Genomic DNA, 17,402 nt, shown 5'->3' on the forward strand with positions numbered 1-17,402 from the left:
CGTCGACAACATTGTGCGAGGGACGAAGACCCCTCCTTCGTGGGCAATCTCCCTTAGTGGAAATCGAGATCAAGGTGACCGTGACCGTGCTTGTGTTCACGGAAGAGACTTGATTGTCGGGAAGCATTACTCTTCGTGAGTATTTCAACAATGTGGATGTAGGGGCGTCTTCGTGGCAATTCGAACCACGGGATAAATCCTCGTGTCGAGAGTTTGCTTCCTCTCATCTTTCCTCTTTAAGTTTCTGCATTTCATATTGCAACTTGTGTGCTTTTACTTTTTTAGTGTAGTATCTTGCTAGGATTGGCTATAGGTTGCAAAATTCTTTTTAGGATGAGGGTTTCATACTAGAAGAACCATAGTTGTACATCTAGATAACTTGTTTTAGTTTAAGTTTTGTGCAAACTAGTTGGAGCCATATGTTAAGGTTTTAAGAGTGCCTAATTTACCCCCTCCTCCTCTTAGGTTAGAGCACCCGATCACTTTCATAACGCCAGAAATCAAAGTTATCTCTCGGGCAAAAAAAGACGATGACTGCCTCATTATAGCAATCGATGAGCTGTGGGATGTCATCTCAAATGTGGAAGCATGCAAAGGGTGTGTTTAGTTCGCGAAAAGTTTGCGAAAAAGTTGCTGTAGCATGTTTCGGTTTTATTTGGCAATTATTGTCCAACTATGGAGTAATTAGTCTCAAAAGATTCGTCTCGTCATTTACAACCAAACTGTGCAATTAGTTATGTTTTTTAACTACATTTAATACTCCATACATGTATCGTAAGATTCGATGTGATATGCGTCAGTGAAAAATTTTGGAAACTTTTCGCGGAACTAAACATAGCCAAAGTTGCTCGCCTACAGATCCTTCAGTGGCATTGGAAAAATAATGGTGTTTGTTCTGACGGAGGCGGCGTGCCAACAATAAGGCTTTCTCCAACCATTCCCCCATCCAACTCCCCCCAAATGTACTATTTACTATATTTTACTACCTCCCTCCAAAAGATTCCTCCCCCTATAACTCCTTCTCTCCAACCATTCCCCCCATATCTATTCCCCTATACACTATACCTCACTCTTTAACTATTTATTTATTATTTTTAAATTCCGAAAAAAATAGTACTGTATTTGTACTACTATACAATATACGAGCAATAAATTGAGACGGCAACTGTTTCGCTCCGACCGCACGAGAGCAACGACCAGAGCGTAGGGGGACGGATTCCTCCCCCCACATTTGGGGACACGAACGTGCTCACCGGACAGGGGGGGGGGGGAGAAAATGGGGGGTGCCGTTGGATGCGATACGGGGAGAACTGTAGCCGCTATGTAGGGTGAGAGGGCCGTTTCCGGGGTTCCGTTGGACATAGCCTAAGCCATCCAGCTGCGCAAGCAGCTGCGGATTATCTTGTGAAGCTGGCTCTGATGAAAGGGAGCGCGGACAACATCACTGTCACTGTGATCGACCTGAAACTGCGGAAGAAGACCAAGGACAAGTCCATATGTTTCCTCTGATCACCTGACCGTAATCTGACATTGTCTACAGCCGTTGGAAGACAACTTTTCTGCTATGGGAGCCTCTGCTGCTAGTCTACAACGGATATCCGTCTACAACTGTTGAAAGGCAACTTTTCTGGCATTGGAGCCTCTGCTACTTACTAGTCTACAATCGTTACAAGACAACTTTCCTTTCATGGTTTTATAAATAACTGTATCTATATATGTTTTCTTTTTCTAAAGGACGGCAAAAGCCTTGCCGAATTGCCATAGTTTTATATTAGAAGAAAAGAAGAAACAGACCAATTTTAAAGGGAAAACCACCAGAACCTTGCAACTATTGAGGGATGAAAACTACTCAAACAAAACAAACAACACACAACCAGCTCAATGGTTCGGTTGTCTATATGCATACGCTTTACAAATGTAATTCTAGTGGTTTGGTTGTCTATCCTTCTGTAGTTTCAGGCGGTTCAAATATTGTGATTTGCTTCAGGTTCAGAAACAGCCTTGTAAATGCAGTGGTTCACTCAAATTTGCATGTGCACGGTGCACTGGTAGAATTGTCGACCATCAGGTCATTTTTTTTTCTTTTTGACATGATGAAGGGCCATCAATATCAAATGATCTTTGTTGGAAGTGTTGATTAGACCCTGAATTTACCATGGGTGTTAAAAGTTAGAAGGCCGCAGTCTTCTCATAGAGTCCTCTATGATGACGTGTCATAGATTTGGGAGGCTGGCCCGGCCCGTCCTTCTCGGAGACACAGTGATTATTGTAATAGCACCGCTAAAGCCCAAAGCCCAAAACATAACGCGCACCCTAAACCCCCCCAACCCTCTTCCCGCATCCATCCCCACTCTCTTCGTCCCCGCCAGGCGCCGGCGGCAACCAAAGCAACCAACCCTAATCTGCACGGCGACCGACCACGCCGCATCCTGCCGCTCCCGTTCCTCGAGGCCCCACGAAACTCCAGCCCTCTTCAGTTCAGCCATGACATCGGAGGACGAAGCTAACGCCGCGGCGGTGGCGGCGGAGGAGGGTGCGGAGGCGACGGAGGGGAAAAACTGGCGGCGGAAGGGGAAGCACGACAAGCCCAAGCCGTGGGACGAGGACCCCAACATCGACCACTGGAAGATCGAGAAGTTCGACCCATCCTGGAACGAGGGCGGCATGCTCGAAGTCAACTCCTTCTCCACCCTCTTCCCCCAGTACCGAGGCAAGCGCTCCATCCTAATCTCGTCCTCCCGCCCGCGATTTCTTCGGAATGTAACGCGAATTCGTTCTGAGTGGGGCGCATTTTGAGTTAGTTGGAGGACAATTGGTGAGGTGTTGCTTGTTTGGGTGCAGAGAAGTACCTGCAGGAGTCGTGGCCGATCGTGAAGGGCGCATTGAAGGAGCACGGTATCTCGTGCGAGCTTAATTTGGTACCTGATTAGCATTTTTTTTTCGGTTGCTATTGGGTGTCGTGATCGTTATGTGGTATTCTATTGATTTGAGACATCTTTTGGCTCATGCTGTGTGTGTAGGTGGAGGGATCCATGACTGTTTCAACCACCAGGAAGACCAGGGATCCCTACATTATTGTTAAGGCCAGGGAACTGATAAAGCTATTGTCCAGGAGCGTCCCTGCACTTCAGGTATGACTCCTTGGGCATTCAGGTGTCAGAATCTGGGCATCATGTGCAGAGCTTGTTGTTCAACTTTTTGAAATTATATTGAGCTACTTGCTTATCTGAGCAGGTTTTAGTTTAGTTTGCTATCTCTTTTGACGATACTAGTATAGTATGCCATCTACATGTTGCATGATCTACTCCTGCAGGCTGATTGGCTAATTTTTTGAGAATTTCATCTGTTTGGGATATACTTACCTGATATTGCTCTTGCTGATTTTGCACTTTTGCAGGCGATCAAAATTCTCGATGATGAGATGAACTGTGATATTATAAAGATTGGTGGCCTTGTAAGAAATAAGGTAAGCCTCCTTTTCATCATTCAACTTTATAGTCCATATCTCCCTAGATGTTATCCTTAATTAACTCAGTGTCACGAGGTGCTTCTCTGTGCGCTATGAAATATATACCCCCTGAAGAACAATGTAAAGATAATTCTTATATAAATTTAAATGATGGACTTATCTGACGATTATACTAAATAACCTTTTGAAACCATCATAACATGGTCAACTGCATTCTGTTGTTGCCGGATTACTTGATTCCTCATTGTCATTTGTTATTTTCGAATGTGTTGTTAACAGTCAGTGTGTATTTTTTTTGTTTTACTCATTTTGTAATGACACTAAATAGTTGGTAATGTCTTGTATAAAAACAGTGTTTGGTCGTTTGCTCATTCTATAATGCTAATTTCTCATGTTTGCTAGGTTCATGCTTTCTACCTAATCTGTGAATTTTCTGTTCTGTTCATATAATCACAAACGGGCAAGCCTTTCTGTAATGTAGTCATCTTCATAACACTTACTCTGTTGCCTTAAAAGAATTTCTCAAATTTAGTAGCCTGTTTCATAAGGTTTCTTTCAGTGGCATTATTTTATTATTTTAAATTCATGCTGTTACTTAAACAATCTTTGCAACTGGAGTGACCTTATGATAATGTGCTAATATAATCAGAGATTAGTGTGCTTGCTCACAATTTGTTGGTTCTATTGAACTTTATTCCAGTACACTTATAATGTTATCTACAGGAACGATTTGTTAAAAGGAGAGAACGCCTTTTAGGCCCTAATTTATCTACACTTAAGGTAAAAATTGTTCTCATTCCTGCAGGTGAATCATAATTCCTTTTGTTGCTTACACATTGTTTTGTGATATACAGGCCATTGAGATTTTGACTGGCTGCTACATCTTAGTGCAGGTTTTTATATTTTCTTATCTTGTGTCTACACTTTGAATTTCCTCCCTTTGATGCAATTTGTAAATGTTATTTGTTACTTCTGTTGCCATTCCCAATGAAAGGGAAACACAGTTGCAGCCATGGGTTCCTATACTGGAAGGGGACTGAAACAAGTTAGAAGGATTGTAGAGGATTGCATGAAGAATCTCAAGCATCCAGTGTACCACATCAAGGTGATTGGTTTCTCCCTTCTGAGATGTTATTATTGTGTAGGGATGTTAACAAGAAAAGGATTTTGTTGCTTATTGGTTACTATTAAACTTTATAGGAACTCCTAATCAAACGCGAGCTAGCCAAAAATCCTGCTCTAGCCACTGAAAACTGGGATAGGTTTCTACCGAAGTTCAAGAAGTAAGTAACATCATATTTCTATTAGAGCTTCAATATCAAATATACTGTATGTATCTGATTCCTTGTCACCATTTTATTTTTTAGGAAGAATGTCAAACAGAAGAAGCCTCAAACTAAGGAGAAGAAACCATACACACCCTTTCCGCCACCTCAACAGCCTAGCAAGGTAAGCAAGTGACTTTCTTTGGTGTCTTATTGTTACTTAAGTCTGTAGTCTGTACCCCTTTATATTCAACCTTGGTGACCAGTGGGCTGGTGATGATTAGTGGTAAGGTGCCCTGTCCTAGAACTTACGCTTATGTCAGCTGTCCATGCACACATAAAATTATATCATGCCATTTTCTTTATAACTTAGTGCTATTCCTAGTATGCTACTTGGATTTGGAGTGCAACTTCCTTTTTCTGCTGTATTTTGTGGATTCAGTTCTAGTTGAAGGTGCTTCGTTTTTTAATATATTCTCATTTCACACATTGTTCTCTTGACTCCTTTATTCCTCTTGATTTGTAGATCGATGCTCAACTTGAAACTGGTGAGTATTTCATGAGTGAGAAAAAGAAATCAGCAAAGAAATGGCAAGAGAAGCTGGAGAAGCAATCAGGGAAAGCTGAAGAAAACAAAAGAAAGAGAGAGGCTGCATTTGTTCCCCCAAAGGTTGGAATATTTTCCCTATTTAGGTATCGTTTTGATGATCCTCTTGCATTGATGATTAAAACATACCTTATAATTTGTTGCAGGAGAACACTGCAGGTCCATCTGAATCTGTCAAGACTGCCAATGACAATAGTGAGATAGCTGATATAGCCAAGTCATTAAAGGTACATTGCAGCTGTTGTATTGTGCATGTACACCATTTACCATTATTGTTAAATTTTTCAGGAATATCGGGAGTTTTCAATCAATATGATTACTTATCATCCTGAATTTGTTTTCTATTTGCAGGAAAAGGCAAAGGAATTCAGAAAGAACAAGGCCCAAGAGAATGTCAGAGCTGAATCGTATCTTGCAAGTAATGAAGAACCATGCCCAAAAAAGAAGAAATCAACCAAGTCCAAGTAACCATAATCCGTATGCATCGGACAGTGAGAATTGAGAATGATTACACGAGCCATCGCATCACTTTAGAGTGCAAGAGTTGCAATTGAAGATGATGGAACAAAAATTAAAACCTTCTGAAGGTCTGTTCTTGATGCAAGAGTTGGTCTGCGCGGTTTGTTGGTCTGTTCATGGTAACCTGTCATCAGACCAAGGAACAGAACAAATTCGTTTTGTCCCATATACCCTGAATGTTTTTGTGTGCACCTACTGCTTGGATGATTTGGTTGAATTGATTTGCGCAATGAGGAAATGGATGAGTTCGCCATTTCTTCAGCATCGACAGCCCTGCATCTGTTGACTAGCCCCTCGTGCGAGCATGCCTGCGTCCAGCGGCATGCCTATTCTGTTGTTTTCAATGGCTGCACGCAGGGGCGCGGTGATGGAGATTAAACAAACGAGGCCCCCACCCACTCGTAGATGCAGAATTACTTTACATTATTACATGTAGTAGGCAAACACTATACACTCCTATAATCGATGTTTGTACACGTAGTAGGCCGTGACGTGTAAAAGTGAGGTACCGATGTCTCCAGCGAATGTAAGTCGTTATCTACTTTCTATCCTCTGCAGTGCAACTGCGTGTCATTGGCATTGCATAAAATTATAAGCTAATATATCAGCTATTTATCCTTAAAATAATTTGTTTGCATAAAGAATTATTTTGTTTGTACCTTTAAATTATTTCACTAGATATAATAATTTGTCCTTTATCAGATTTATTTTTCGGGTACGGACCTATCGACTTATGCAAACTAGTCTGTTTGTAACATTAAATTATTTCACTAGATACAATAATTTATTTGCATATGCAATAAATTATTTATAGTGTTTAATTTCTACAGTTTGTTCTATTTATAGAACTGTTCGCAATGTTTAGCATTTTATTTGTAATATGATATTATTTGCTTGTTATATTTAGTCTTTTTATTCGAATAAAATAATAATTTATTCTCGCTGCTTAATGATTTGTCCATAGTCGTAAAAATATCCTGCTTAATATAAAAATTTATTAAAAATATTATTCAAAATGTAGTCATGCGCTATCTTGTTTTAAAAATCTTATCGCAGAAAATACGATGGTGCAATTATAATTTAATTTCAATGCACAGTTTAAGATCTGTAGATTTTTTTTTGTTTGAAACGTATGCACCGTGGTGTTTCACTTCATCCAGGCAAAATGGCATAACAATCGTGCCTTGCAAGGCCAGCCATGGTCACTCAGCAGGAGTGTTTATCTCGACCAGACCACATAAAACTCGGATCAGGATTTCAGAACGGAAACTACCGAGAATTGTTAAATGGTGTTCATCAGAGGACAAGAAAGTAAGCATGACATGCTTGTAACACATTACACATTTGGACTGTCACCACAGGGCAAGTCTTCAGCGTGCAAGTTATGTACACTATTGACTGATGTACAATACAATAAAGAAAGCAACTAAAGTACATGATAAAAAAAGGGGGGTACCGACACACCAACCACAAAGCCACCATTACATACCAGCTGGACAATGGGATTTCTATTTCTTTTATCATTTACAACACATGTACAGCTTTCCTACTTACAGAAAACCCCTTGCTTCTATGCTCACTGGGCAGGGCCTTTGCCCTTAGCCCCTAGTATACAAGCCCAAAACTGACTACAAAGAAGAAAAAAAACAGCAAGAAAACCTGAATACAAATATACAATCAACGAATAAATCAATGAAAACCAGAAGCCTATAAAGCTCACCTAGCAGCTAATCTTCAATGCCTTGCTATCTGGTATAAAAAGAATCACACATACTGTACATCCTAGACAGGAATCCTGATTTATCCACAGGTGGGCGAAATCTCCATGGTGAGAGAAAAATGACTACTCCCCTCTTTGCAATAAAAACGCAAAGCTTGGGTTTTCATGGACAAAAGGCAGCAAGTCGTCATCAGCCACCTCAATGACTGGCAGTGTCTTTGTAATATCATCAAGTGAAAAAGGTATACTGCATTGAGGAATGAAGGCAACACCATGAGATATAAGTAGTAATAGTTTATATAAAAATAATATGGCTAACATTTTTCACATATAACAAACCTCGAATCATCATCTAGGAGTATAGAAAAACTTGTGGCCATATTCGATTCCTCACGTACCGCAGATTTCAAGCTTGATGTAAACTACAGATAGGTTGGATTTGTCAACTGATATGTCATTTGGAAAGGAACACAAACCAAATGTCCCAAGACCATAAACTACATTAGGGAAGCTGACCAACATACCTCTGCTGAAATAGTGTTTGTACCATTCACATCATCCCAGTACATACTAACTATCCGCTCTAGCTGTTGTATGCTGAGGGCCTAAAGATATCATAAAAAGATGTTAGTACAACCGTGAGAGGAAAGATAAGCAGCAGAAGAAACTCGGTCAAGCAAAATACTTACAGGGCAGACATCAGTGCGTATCTCTCTTAATGTCCTCATTGGTTTAAGAGAAATCACCTGATAAAAGAGTAGCAGGGATCAAAACATTTATGATTAGAAACTTGTTATCTGAAAAAATATCAGAAAATTATCAGGCATTAAAGATAGTGTTGTCGCACCAGGAAATCGACAGCTTGTCTGATATGCCTCAAGGCCTCCCATGCTGAACCTGCAAACTGTGTGAAATCTAGAACATATAAGCCAATGGCATTTGGGAAACCCATCTCAAAACAGGAAAGTGATTAACCTCTCTAGTAGCATTGTCGGACCAATGTTTTAGTTCAGCCAGTCCAGCTCTGACATATTCCCCATTACTAAACGAACAGCACTCACGCCGCAAAAGTAATCTAGTTTCAAAGAAAAGATCTTAGAGAAACGTTACACAGATCAAGACAAGATAACATCACACATAACAAGGACAAAATCTTTACCGGTTAAATAGTTGAACATCAATCAGTGAGAATATTTGAGTGAAAAGTTTGTGCACCAAAACTGATGGAACCTACAAGTTCGATAGAGTAAGACATACATTCCGAATATTTTGCTAATGGATGGATGCCACGTGTCAATAGTAGTTTAGCACTCACATGATTTGCCTTCAGTACATCCAAGTAGCTAGTCAGGATTTTCACAATGCCCAACCAGTGTGTGAGTTGGTTCTGCTGACCCATGCCATTAAGATGGCCTTTTGCAAGACTTGAGTGAGAAGTTCGTGGATCCTGACAAGTATTATGTTTAGACACCTTTCAATTAGGGGCAAATTTCGAACCAGTGCTCATTTTTAAGGTAGCAGTACCAGTACCTGTATACACAATTCAAGCAAAGGGTTTAGCTCCTTCTTCACACTGTCACTAATCATACCATAAACCTTTTCAATTAGATCCACGAGCTGCTGTTTGAATAGCAAAGCTGGATATTTTGCTTCAACTTGAGGCAATCCAGCAGATCCAACAACTGTCTGTCCACTGAGATAAGCAAGCCCAGCATTTGATGTTTGATTTCCATGAAAGATCCTATCTGACGAAAATCTTCTCCTTTGTGGAGTCGAGATCGCCGTCCTTGTAGTTTTGAATGACCGTTGAAGGAGAACGGTTAACGTTGACAAGTTGGACAGCCAATACGCCAACGTTCTCATATCATTTTGAGCCTTTTTAAGGGAAGAAAATAATAGGGCAATTAGCCAAATTCTAGTACAATAGCATGATGTAGTCTTGTATGAAATATAAAAATAAATGAAAACAGAATTGCCAAAGTTGTCATGTAACTGCTTTTCCCTTTTCATTTTTATCCAAATTTCTAGGCTTCCAGAGTGCGCATGTAGGCTTTCTAATATCGCCTATCTTTATTTCATATTCACGTTGAATAGATGTGGTTCTATGTTCAGATTACTAAAGGATTTGAATTCTCTAGTTCTCTTGTCACCAAGTAAAAGTAGTGCTTCATCAGCAGCAATGGTTCTTAAAAAGCATCACGATGAAATTTTTAAAACAATCAAGCTAAGTAGCAGGAACCTCTGTGGCCATGTTTATAGCATGCAAAATGCTGTCAAAGACACCCGTCTTCATTGCTTCAAATGATTTCCAGTGGAGAAGACATTGATATATAAGAAGAGCTGCAACAGGTTTGCTCCCAGAAAATCCAAGATATTGTGAAATACAAGTGAGTAACCACTGCTGATCGTCCTGGGGCTGCTGGTGATGGGAAGACTTCCAAAAAATAACAAAACTATCATTACAACAGTAAAGTTAAGAGTTCAGTTTAACGAACAGCAGTAGCATACCTGATATTTCGGTTTTGGTATTCTTTGCAGTTTTTCTCCATGTTCAAATTCTTTTTGGTCACCCAAGTCAGTAACATTGCCCTATAAACATATTTTAAAATGCCCAATTTAAAAGCTCAACTTTAGAGATATTCTTCAGATGCATTATGAAGCTGTATCCATGGTTAAACTCACTGATGAGGTTATTGCATCTGATGTGCTAGTCGAGGGCTTCATTTCAGTTTGCCTTATGTCACCATTCAAAATATGTCCATTCTCTGGACTTCTCTGTAAAAACAGCAGTAGTTACAGTTTTGAGTGTTGAATGACTGGGCAAGTATATTGAAAGAAGGTTCTTTATAGACATTTACATGGATCCTTGTGATCTTTGAGCGTGAAGCTGGAGATTTAGCAGTAGACGGTGGAGTTGAAGTTGCTTGTTGACGAAGAACTTGGTTCTCAGCCTCTAAGTTGGCTGCTTTTCCTTCAAGTCTGTTTATGTAAGGATAGGTAAGAATTATTTGGTCCAAGTTCGTAATGATATTACAAAGAAGTACCTGATTGATATATCTATTTGAGATTATGGTACATGAAGTATGGAAGAGCACACCTTTGAAGAGCTTCCTGAAGTTGAGTGACAATTTTACTAGACTCTTCAATTTTCTTAATCAAAGCATCATTCCTCTTGAGGAGGTCTTCATTTCTCTTCAGTAAATCTTCATTTCTTTCATGAGCTTCAGTAACAGCTCTCTTTGCAGCATCACTTTCTTGTTTTTCCATTACAAAAGAAGACAATCTTGATATTGCATCTACTTGAAGCCTTGTTTCAGAGAAGACATTAATTAGATTTCAAAACAATAATATCAGCACATGGCAATTCCAGAGAGATACATAGAGAATGATGATACTAACTTTTGTACTGTGTCTTGAAGTAGGTGGATCCTGTATTCACTGTCACTTATTTTCTTGAGTAATTCATCGTTTCGCTCTTGAGCTTCAGCAAGAGATTTCCTGATTGTGTCATTTTCCTTTGTTGCAGCTTCCAAAGAAACATCTTTTGCAGCTATATTATCTTCAAGCCTGTTTTATTTAGGAACAATATTATAATTTGATATAGAAAATGATGGCCATGTGAACAAGCAATGTATGGTGGGAGATGAGGAATATGGATAAACATTGTAGATAATTAGCCAAAGTACAAGTTTATTTAGTGTATTGCTACTGCGTCTGCTTTTGCCCATGAATGAGCATGCATCCAATGCATGGATTGGGTACGTGTACAATATGGATAAAGTCACGACTAAGCACCAGTGAAGCTACGCACTTATTAATCATAGTTTGAAGGTGTTCAATTTTTTCATTAGCATCTTCGACTTTCATCAGTAACTCTTCATTTTTCTCATCAGCCTCAGTAAGTGCCTTTCTAATCGCATCCTTTTCATTTCTCTCTGATAGCAACAGAGCATCCTTGGTCGTTGTATTTTCTCCAAACCTGAATTGAAGGAATGATATGAAGCATTAAAATCTCATAACAAGACAGTAGACTATATGCACAGTCAAATCATACAAGCCCTGAGTTAGGCCCAATAAGTAAAGGCAGATGACATACCTTTCGATGGTACCTTGAAGAAGGTCAATTTTCGTGTCAACATCAACAAATTTCTTTAGTAATTCTTCGTATTTTTCTTGACTTTCAATGTGCGCTTTTGTTGTTGCATCATTCTGCTCCTTCTCTCTCAACAGCAAATTCTCCTTTGCAACTGTAGTTTCCTCGAGTCTGTGTTTGTAAAAAGAAAATAAGAGTTGATTTGTCAAAGTATTTGAGGGATGAAATTTATTCTGCTAATAATTACTAGATACGATCTAGTCTAAGTTCATATGTAGCAACAAGTAAACCAAGGAACAACAGTGGACCTCTGTATAGTAAACTGAAGCTGAAGAATATTTTTGTCATTATCATAAATTTTCTTCAGTAATTCTTCATTCCTTTCCTGAGCTTCACTGAGAGTCTTCTTTGTTGCCTCATGTGCCTGCTTTTCTGTAAGCAATAAGGCATCTTTGGCAGTGCCATCTTGTTCAAGTCTGTCAATGGTAAAGGGAAAAAAATCACTACAAAATCATATCTTGACAAAGATTGATGTTGAAGTTTTATCTTTACAAAAGAAAAATCGAATCCAAAAAAAAAAATGCATGTAGACCATTGACACGATGGTTTTTCTTTTTCCAGTTTTCCACTCTTTTGGAGACCATTTCAGGATTTCCCGCTCCATTATCTTTCAGACGTGCGAACAAAGTGGAAAAAACCTTGAAACAACGCAAGAAAACAGGGAAAGAAAAGAAAGCAATCTGACCTTGTTATTGTATCATGAAGGCTATCAGATTTTCTATCAGCACCTTCAAGTTTCTTTATTAAATCTTCAATTTTCAATTGTGCTTCTGAAAATAATTTTAAAGTGGAAGCATTCTGTTCCTTTTCAGTTAGCAATAAAGCTTCAGTTACTCCCAAATTGCCTTCAAGTCTATACATATGAATTGGAACACATCGTCGGGTTATGCAATTGAAGTAAAAATAAGGTTACTGCACCAAAGTCAGAATAGAAGGATGACACATCCCTATAAGGAGAACTTACAGACCTCCTAATGGATTCCTCAAGTTCTGCAATATTTACATGAGCACCTTGCACTTCAGTTAGCAATTCCTCAATCTTTTTCTGAGAGCCAGCTAATTCTTTCTTGGTTTCACAGTTCTCGTGTCTTTCAATAGCCAATAAAGAATCTTTATCTGTGGTACTTTCTTCGAGTCTATGTACAAAGAAGATAAGTAATATACTTAGTGGAAAGTTGCTTTGAACCTTGCAATACTTGAAAGAAAAGAGATTAAACCTTTTTACTGAATCTTCAAGCAGAACAATTTTGCGATCTAAGTCCTCTACTTTGTGCATTAACTCTCGAATTTTCTCTTGAGCTTCAAGTAGCAATTTTGAGGTTTCATCATAACTTTGCTTTGTCATAAGCAGTATAGACTCTCTTGCAGATGTATTTTTTTCAAGTCTAATATTAATTGAATAAAATTAAGAAAATCAGTGTTAGCTCAGAAGGTGAAAAAGAGATCAATAGTGGATCTTTACTATGCAGTGCATGGCAATTCAGTTTTGCTGCTAGTTATTGCAAACTACCAAATAGAATTGGCAAAACAAAACGGACCTTTCCACATTCTCCAGAAGCTGATGTATATTTTTCTCAGCTTCCTCAATTTTCGTTAGTAATTCCTTGTTTATCCCTTGAGCCTCAGAAAGTGATTTCTTCGTATGATCATGCTCTTGCTTTTCTGCTAAGTAAAGAGCATCTGTTGTTGTTGCGCCCTCTTCTAACCTACGTTCAGGGTCATATTACAACAGCTATACAACAATAACAACAACAAAGCTTTTTGTCCCAAGTGAGTTGGGGTAGGCTAGAGATGAAACCCAAAAGATACAAAGGTCATGGTTCAGGCACGTTGATAGCTAGTCTCCAAGCGCTCCTATCCAAAGCTAGCTCCTCAGAGATATCTCAATCTTTAAGGTCTCTCTTAACCGACTCGTCCCAAGTCAGCTTAGGTCTACCTCTACCCCCTCTTTAGCTTATCAACACGCTTTAGCACCCCACTACGCACCGGCGCCTCCGGAGGCCTCCGTTGGACATGTCCAAACCATCTCAACCGATGTTGGATAAGTTTCTCCTCAATTGGTGCCACCCCTACCCTTTTCCGAATAGCTTCGTTCCGGACTCTATCCCTCTTTGTGTGCCCGCAAAACCACCGTAACATCCGCATCTCTGCTACAATCAGTTGCTGGACATGTCGCCTTTTTGTAGGCCAACATTCAGCACCGTATAACATCGCCGGGCGAATCGCTGTCCTATAGAACTTACCTTTTAGCTTTTGTGGCACCCTCCTGTCACAGAGGACACCAGAAGCTTGACGCCATTTCAACCAACCAGCTGAGATTCTATGACTAACATCTTCATCAATGTCGCCATCCTTTTGTAGCATCGAACCTAAATACCAAAAAGTGTCCTTATGGGCCACCACTTGCCCATCGAGACTAAGGTCACCACCCTCATGTCTAGATGCGCTGAAATCGCACATCATGTACTCGATCTTGGTCCTACTAAGTCGGAACCCTTTTGACTCTAACGTGCGTCTCCACAGCTCTAACTTCCTATTTACCCCTGTCTACTCTCATCCACTAGCACCACATCATCAGCAAAGAGCATACACCAAGGGATATCACCTTGTATGTCTCTTGTGACCTCATCTATCACCAAAACAAATAAATAAGGGCTCAATGCCGACCCCTGATGAAGGCCTATGTTAATAGGAAAGTCAGTGGTGTCACCACCAAACGTCCGGACAAACGTCATCGCATTCTTGTACATATCCTTGATAAGAGTAATGTACTTAATTGGGACTTTGTGCTTCTCCAAAGCCCACCACATGACATTTCTCGGTACTTTATCATATGCCTTCTCGAGGTCAATAAAGACCATGTGCAAGTTCTTCTTCTGCTCCCTATATCTCTCCATCAATTGTCGTATTACGAAAATCGCCTCCATGATCGACCTTCCAGGCATGAACCCAAACTGGTTTTGGGTCACACATGTCACTCTTCTTAGGCGGTGCTCGATAACCCTCTCCCAGAGCTTCATCGTATGGCTCATCAGCTTAATCTCACGGTAGTTAGTACAACTCTGAACATCTCCCTTGTTTTTGAAGATCGGTACTAATATACTTCTTCTCCATTCTTTAGGCATCTTGTTTGACCGAAAAATAAGGTTAAAAAGCTTAGTTAACCATACTATCGCTCTGTCACCTAGGCATCTCCACACCTCAATGGGGATACCATCAGGGCCCATTGCTTTACCACCCTTCATCCTCTTCAAAGCCTCCCCAATCTCTGCCTCCTGAAATCTCCTCACAAAACGTCTGTTGGTATCGTCAAAAGAGTCATCTAGCTCAAAGGTAGTGCCCTCATTCTCCCCATTAAACAGCTTGTCGAAGTAACTCTCCATCTGCCCTTGATCTCGTCATCCTTCACTAGAAGTCGATCCGTCCCATCCTTGATGCATTTGATTTGGTTGATGTCCCGTGTCTTCCGCTCGCGGATCCTAGCCATCCTATAAATGTCCTTCTCCCCTTCCTTCGTGCCTAGTCGTTGATACAGGTCATCGTACGCCTTACCCTTTGCTACACTCACCGCTCGTTTTGCAGCCCTTTTCGCTAATTTATAGCCCTCGATGTTGGCTGCACTCTTGTCAAGGTGGAGGCGCTTGAAACATTCCTTCTTCTCCTTAATAGCCATTTGCACCTCGTCATTCCACCACCAGGTGTCTTTCCCTTCTTGTTTGCCTCCCCTACTCACGCCAAGTACCTCTGAGGCCACCTTCCGGACACATGTCGCCATCTTTAGCCACATGTCGTCAGCATCTTCTCCTTCTTCCCAAGACCCCTCACCTAGCATCCTCTCCTTAAACGTTTGCGCTGCTTCCCCTCTAAGCTTCCACCACTTCGTTCCCATAATCTTGGCACGTTTGTCCCGGTGGACACGTACCCGGAAACGAAAGTCCGCCACCACAAGCTTGTGTTGAGGGACAACACACTCCCCAGGTATCACCCTACTATCTAAGAAATCCCGTCTATCCTCCCTCCTAGCAAGGATAAAGTCTATCTGGCTCGAGTGTTGTCCACTCCGGAAGGTCACAAGATGGGATTCTCTCTTCCTAAAAAGGGTATTCGCTATCAACAAGTCATAGGCCAACGCGAAGTTCAAAACATCCTCCCCTTCTTAGACTCCTGCTACCATACCCAAAACCCCCGTGCACCCGCTCGAACCCTACATTAATCGCACCCACATGGCCGTTGAGATCTCCTATGAGGAGTTTCTCGCTGACAGGCACGATACTGACCATACTATCCAGATCTTCCCAGAACTGCTTCTTGGTGCTCTCACTAAGGCCTACCTGAGGGGCATAGGCACTGATCACATTCACAGCCGAATCTCCAACTACTATCCGGACTAGGATAATCCGGTCGCCTCGCCTTCTAACATCTACGACTCCATCCTTAAGGCTCCTATCGATCAAGATACCGACACCATTTCTACCCGATGTTTCCCCCATGTACCAAAGCTTGAATCCAGTACCCTCAACCTCCTTCGCCTTCTGACCCTTCCATTTAGTCTCCTGAACGCAAAGAATATTTACACGCCTCCTAATTGCTACATCAACAATCTCCCGCAACTTACCCGTTAGGGACCCTACGTTCCAGCTACCTATACGAATCCTAATTGGCTCGGCTAGCTTCCTTACCCTTCGCACCCGTCGAGGGAAGTGCGAAGACCCTTGCTCATTTATCACTACACCCGGGCGTAGATGTAGCGCGCCACTCATGTGACGACCTGACCCTTGCTCACTTATCATCGTACCCAGGTCACGATATGACGCGCCATTGGTGGGGTGGCGGGCCGGCCCTTGCCCAATTATCACCACACCCGGGTTCCGATGTGGCGCGTCGCTCAGATCCATATTACAACAGCTATGATCCATAAAATTGATGACCAAATAGACAATCTAAAGAGGTGTCATCAAATTGCCAAGTAATTTCTAGGTATACCCATCCAACAAGCTAGAAATTACTTAACATCCCCTGCGTGAACACATAACTGTTGGGTTTGACAGAATCTTTATTAGCACAAGTTAAAAGAAATCTCACAACACTATGTTAGTAGGTTCTCTTCGCCCCACTTCATAGTTTCATGAACATGGCTTCCTTAATTTACTACTTCACTTAATGTCAACCAGCTGGCCAGCCCTGAGTTACGGTACAAACACCCACTATCCACAACGACGTCATCATCTTCCTAGTCACATATTTTTCTTCCGCTCCAACAACTATTCTATGATTCTATAGAGGAAATGGGCTGATAGCTGCAACAGCATCTACTCCAAATTATGCATGGCCACTGAACACTAATTGCGCAGTTCAAAGTCAGAAAGATTATGAGAGTACATGCGCAATCTAGCTGTAAGGAATTCCAATGCAGCAGGATGTTTGCAGACGGATGCAAACACAGGGCATGTAAGTGATTTTCTGGTAACAAAAGCAGCAAACCTTTCTATAGTATCTTGAAGTTGATCAGTTTTTCTATTAGCAGAATTAATTTCCTTCAATAAACCTTCGATCCTTCCTTGCGCCTCTGCTAACTCTTTTGATATTGCAACTTTTTCCTGACGTTCTGTTAGTAAAGTTGCCTCTCTTGCAACTGCGCTCTGTTCCAGTCTACGTTCATGGATAAACAT

The 17,402-nt window shown here is 40.9% G+C and overlaps 2 protein-coding genes across 14 annotated transcripts in view; one reads left to right on the forward strand and one right to left on the reverse strand.

The window, feature by feature from the left end:
* Window positions 1–2,315: 2,315 nt before the first annotated feature.
* Window positions 2,316–6,136, forward strand: LOC120707822 (KRR1 small subunit processome component-like). The gene is made up of 12 exons (XM_039992836.1): window positions 2,316–2,710; window positions 2,842–2,918; window positions 3,021–3,131; window positions 3,398–3,466; window positions 4,193–4,249; window positions 4,324–4,362; window positions 4,464–4,574; window positions 4,670–4,752; window positions 4,837–4,918; window positions 5,261–5,404; window positions 5,488–5,568; window positions 5,693–6,136. The coding sequence occupies exons 1-12, from the start codon at window positions 2,485–2,487 to the stop codon at window positions 5,807–5,809; spliced, it is 1,197 nt and encodes a 398-aa protein (XP_039848770.1). The 5' UTR covers window positions 2,316–2,484; the 3' UTR covers window positions 5,810–6,136.
* A 1,093-nt stretch (window positions 6,137–7,229) lies between these two features.
* Window positions 7,230–17,402, reverse strand: part of LOC120707823 (myosin-17-like) — a 42,223-nt gene continuing 32,050 nt past the window's right edge. For 3 of the 13 annotated variants that reach the window (XM_039992837.1, XM_039992838.1, XM_039992843.1), the window contains 23 exons: window positions 17,215–17,382; window positions 13,272–13,439; window positions 12,951–13,118; window positions 12,702–12,869; window positions 12,419–12,586; window positions 11,982–12,149; window positions 11,677–11,844; window positions 11,392–11,559; window positions 10,980–11,147; window positions 10,678–10,887; window positions 10,439–10,559; window positions 10,263–10,355; window positions 10,089–10,169; window positions 9,820–10,014; window positions 9,111–9,455; window positions 8,896–9,027; window positions 8,740–8,810; window positions 8,556–8,655; window positions 8,428–8,484; window positions 8,270–8,326; window positions 8,105–8,185; window positions 7,920–8,002; window positions 7,230–7,827 (listed from right to left, as the gene is read on the reverse strand). In XM_039992837.1, coding sequence (XP_039848771.1) covers window positions 7,704–7,827; window positions 7,920–8,002; window positions 8,105–8,185; window positions 8,270–8,326; window positions 8,428–8,484; window positions 8,556–8,655; window positions 8,740–8,810; window positions 8,896–9,027; window positions 9,111–9,455; window positions 9,820–10,014; window positions 10,089–10,169; window positions 10,263–10,355; window positions 10,439–10,559; window positions 10,678–10,887; window positions 10,980–11,147; window positions 11,392–11,559; window positions 11,677–11,844; window positions 11,982–12,149; window positions 12,419–12,586; window positions 12,702–12,869; window positions 12,951–13,118; window positions 13,272–13,439; window positions 17,215–17,382 — 3,262 coding nt within the window. In that variant the 3' untranslated portion in view covers window positions 7,230–7,703. Of the gene's footprint in view, window positions 7,828–7,919; window positions 8,003–8,104; window positions 8,186–8,269; window positions 8,327–8,427; window positions 8,485–8,555; window positions 8,656–8,739; window positions 8,811–8,895; window positions 9,028–9,110; window positions 9,456–9,819; window positions 10,034–10,088; window positions 10,170–10,262; window positions 10,356–10,438; window positions 10,560–10,677; window positions 10,888–10,979; window positions 11,148–11,391; window positions 11,560–11,676; window positions 11,845–11,981; window positions 12,150–12,418; window positions 12,587–12,701; window positions 12,870–12,950; window positions 13,119–13,271; window positions 13,440–17,214; window positions 17,383–17,402 lie in introns of those variants that run through there. The other 10 variants (XM_039992839.1, XM_039992840.1, XM_039992841.1 and 7 more) reach the window with 10 other exon arrangements.

Source organism: Panicum virgatum, chromosome 5K, assembly GCF_016808335.1.
Source record: "Panicum virgatum strain AP13 chromosome 5K, P.virgatum_v5, whole genome shotgun sequence".
Classification (NCBI taxonomy): domain Eukaryota; kingdom Viridiplantae; phylum Streptophyta; class Magnoliopsida; order Poales; family Poaceae; genus Panicum; species Panicum virgatum.

Coding starts and splice junctions, on each gene's coding strand:
- LOC120707822 (XM_039992836.1), top strand. CDS start 2,485: ATGACATCGGAGGACGAAGCTAACGCCGCGGCGGTGGCGGCGGAGGAG. Junction 2,919..3,020: donor TCTCGTGCGAGCTTAATTTG/GTACCTGATTAG, acceptor CTGTGTGTGTAG/GTGGAGGGATCCATGACTGT. Junction 3,467..4,192: donor GTGGCCTTGTAAGAAATAAG/GTAAGCCTCCTT, acceptor TGTTATCTACAG/GAACGATTTGTTAAAAGGAG.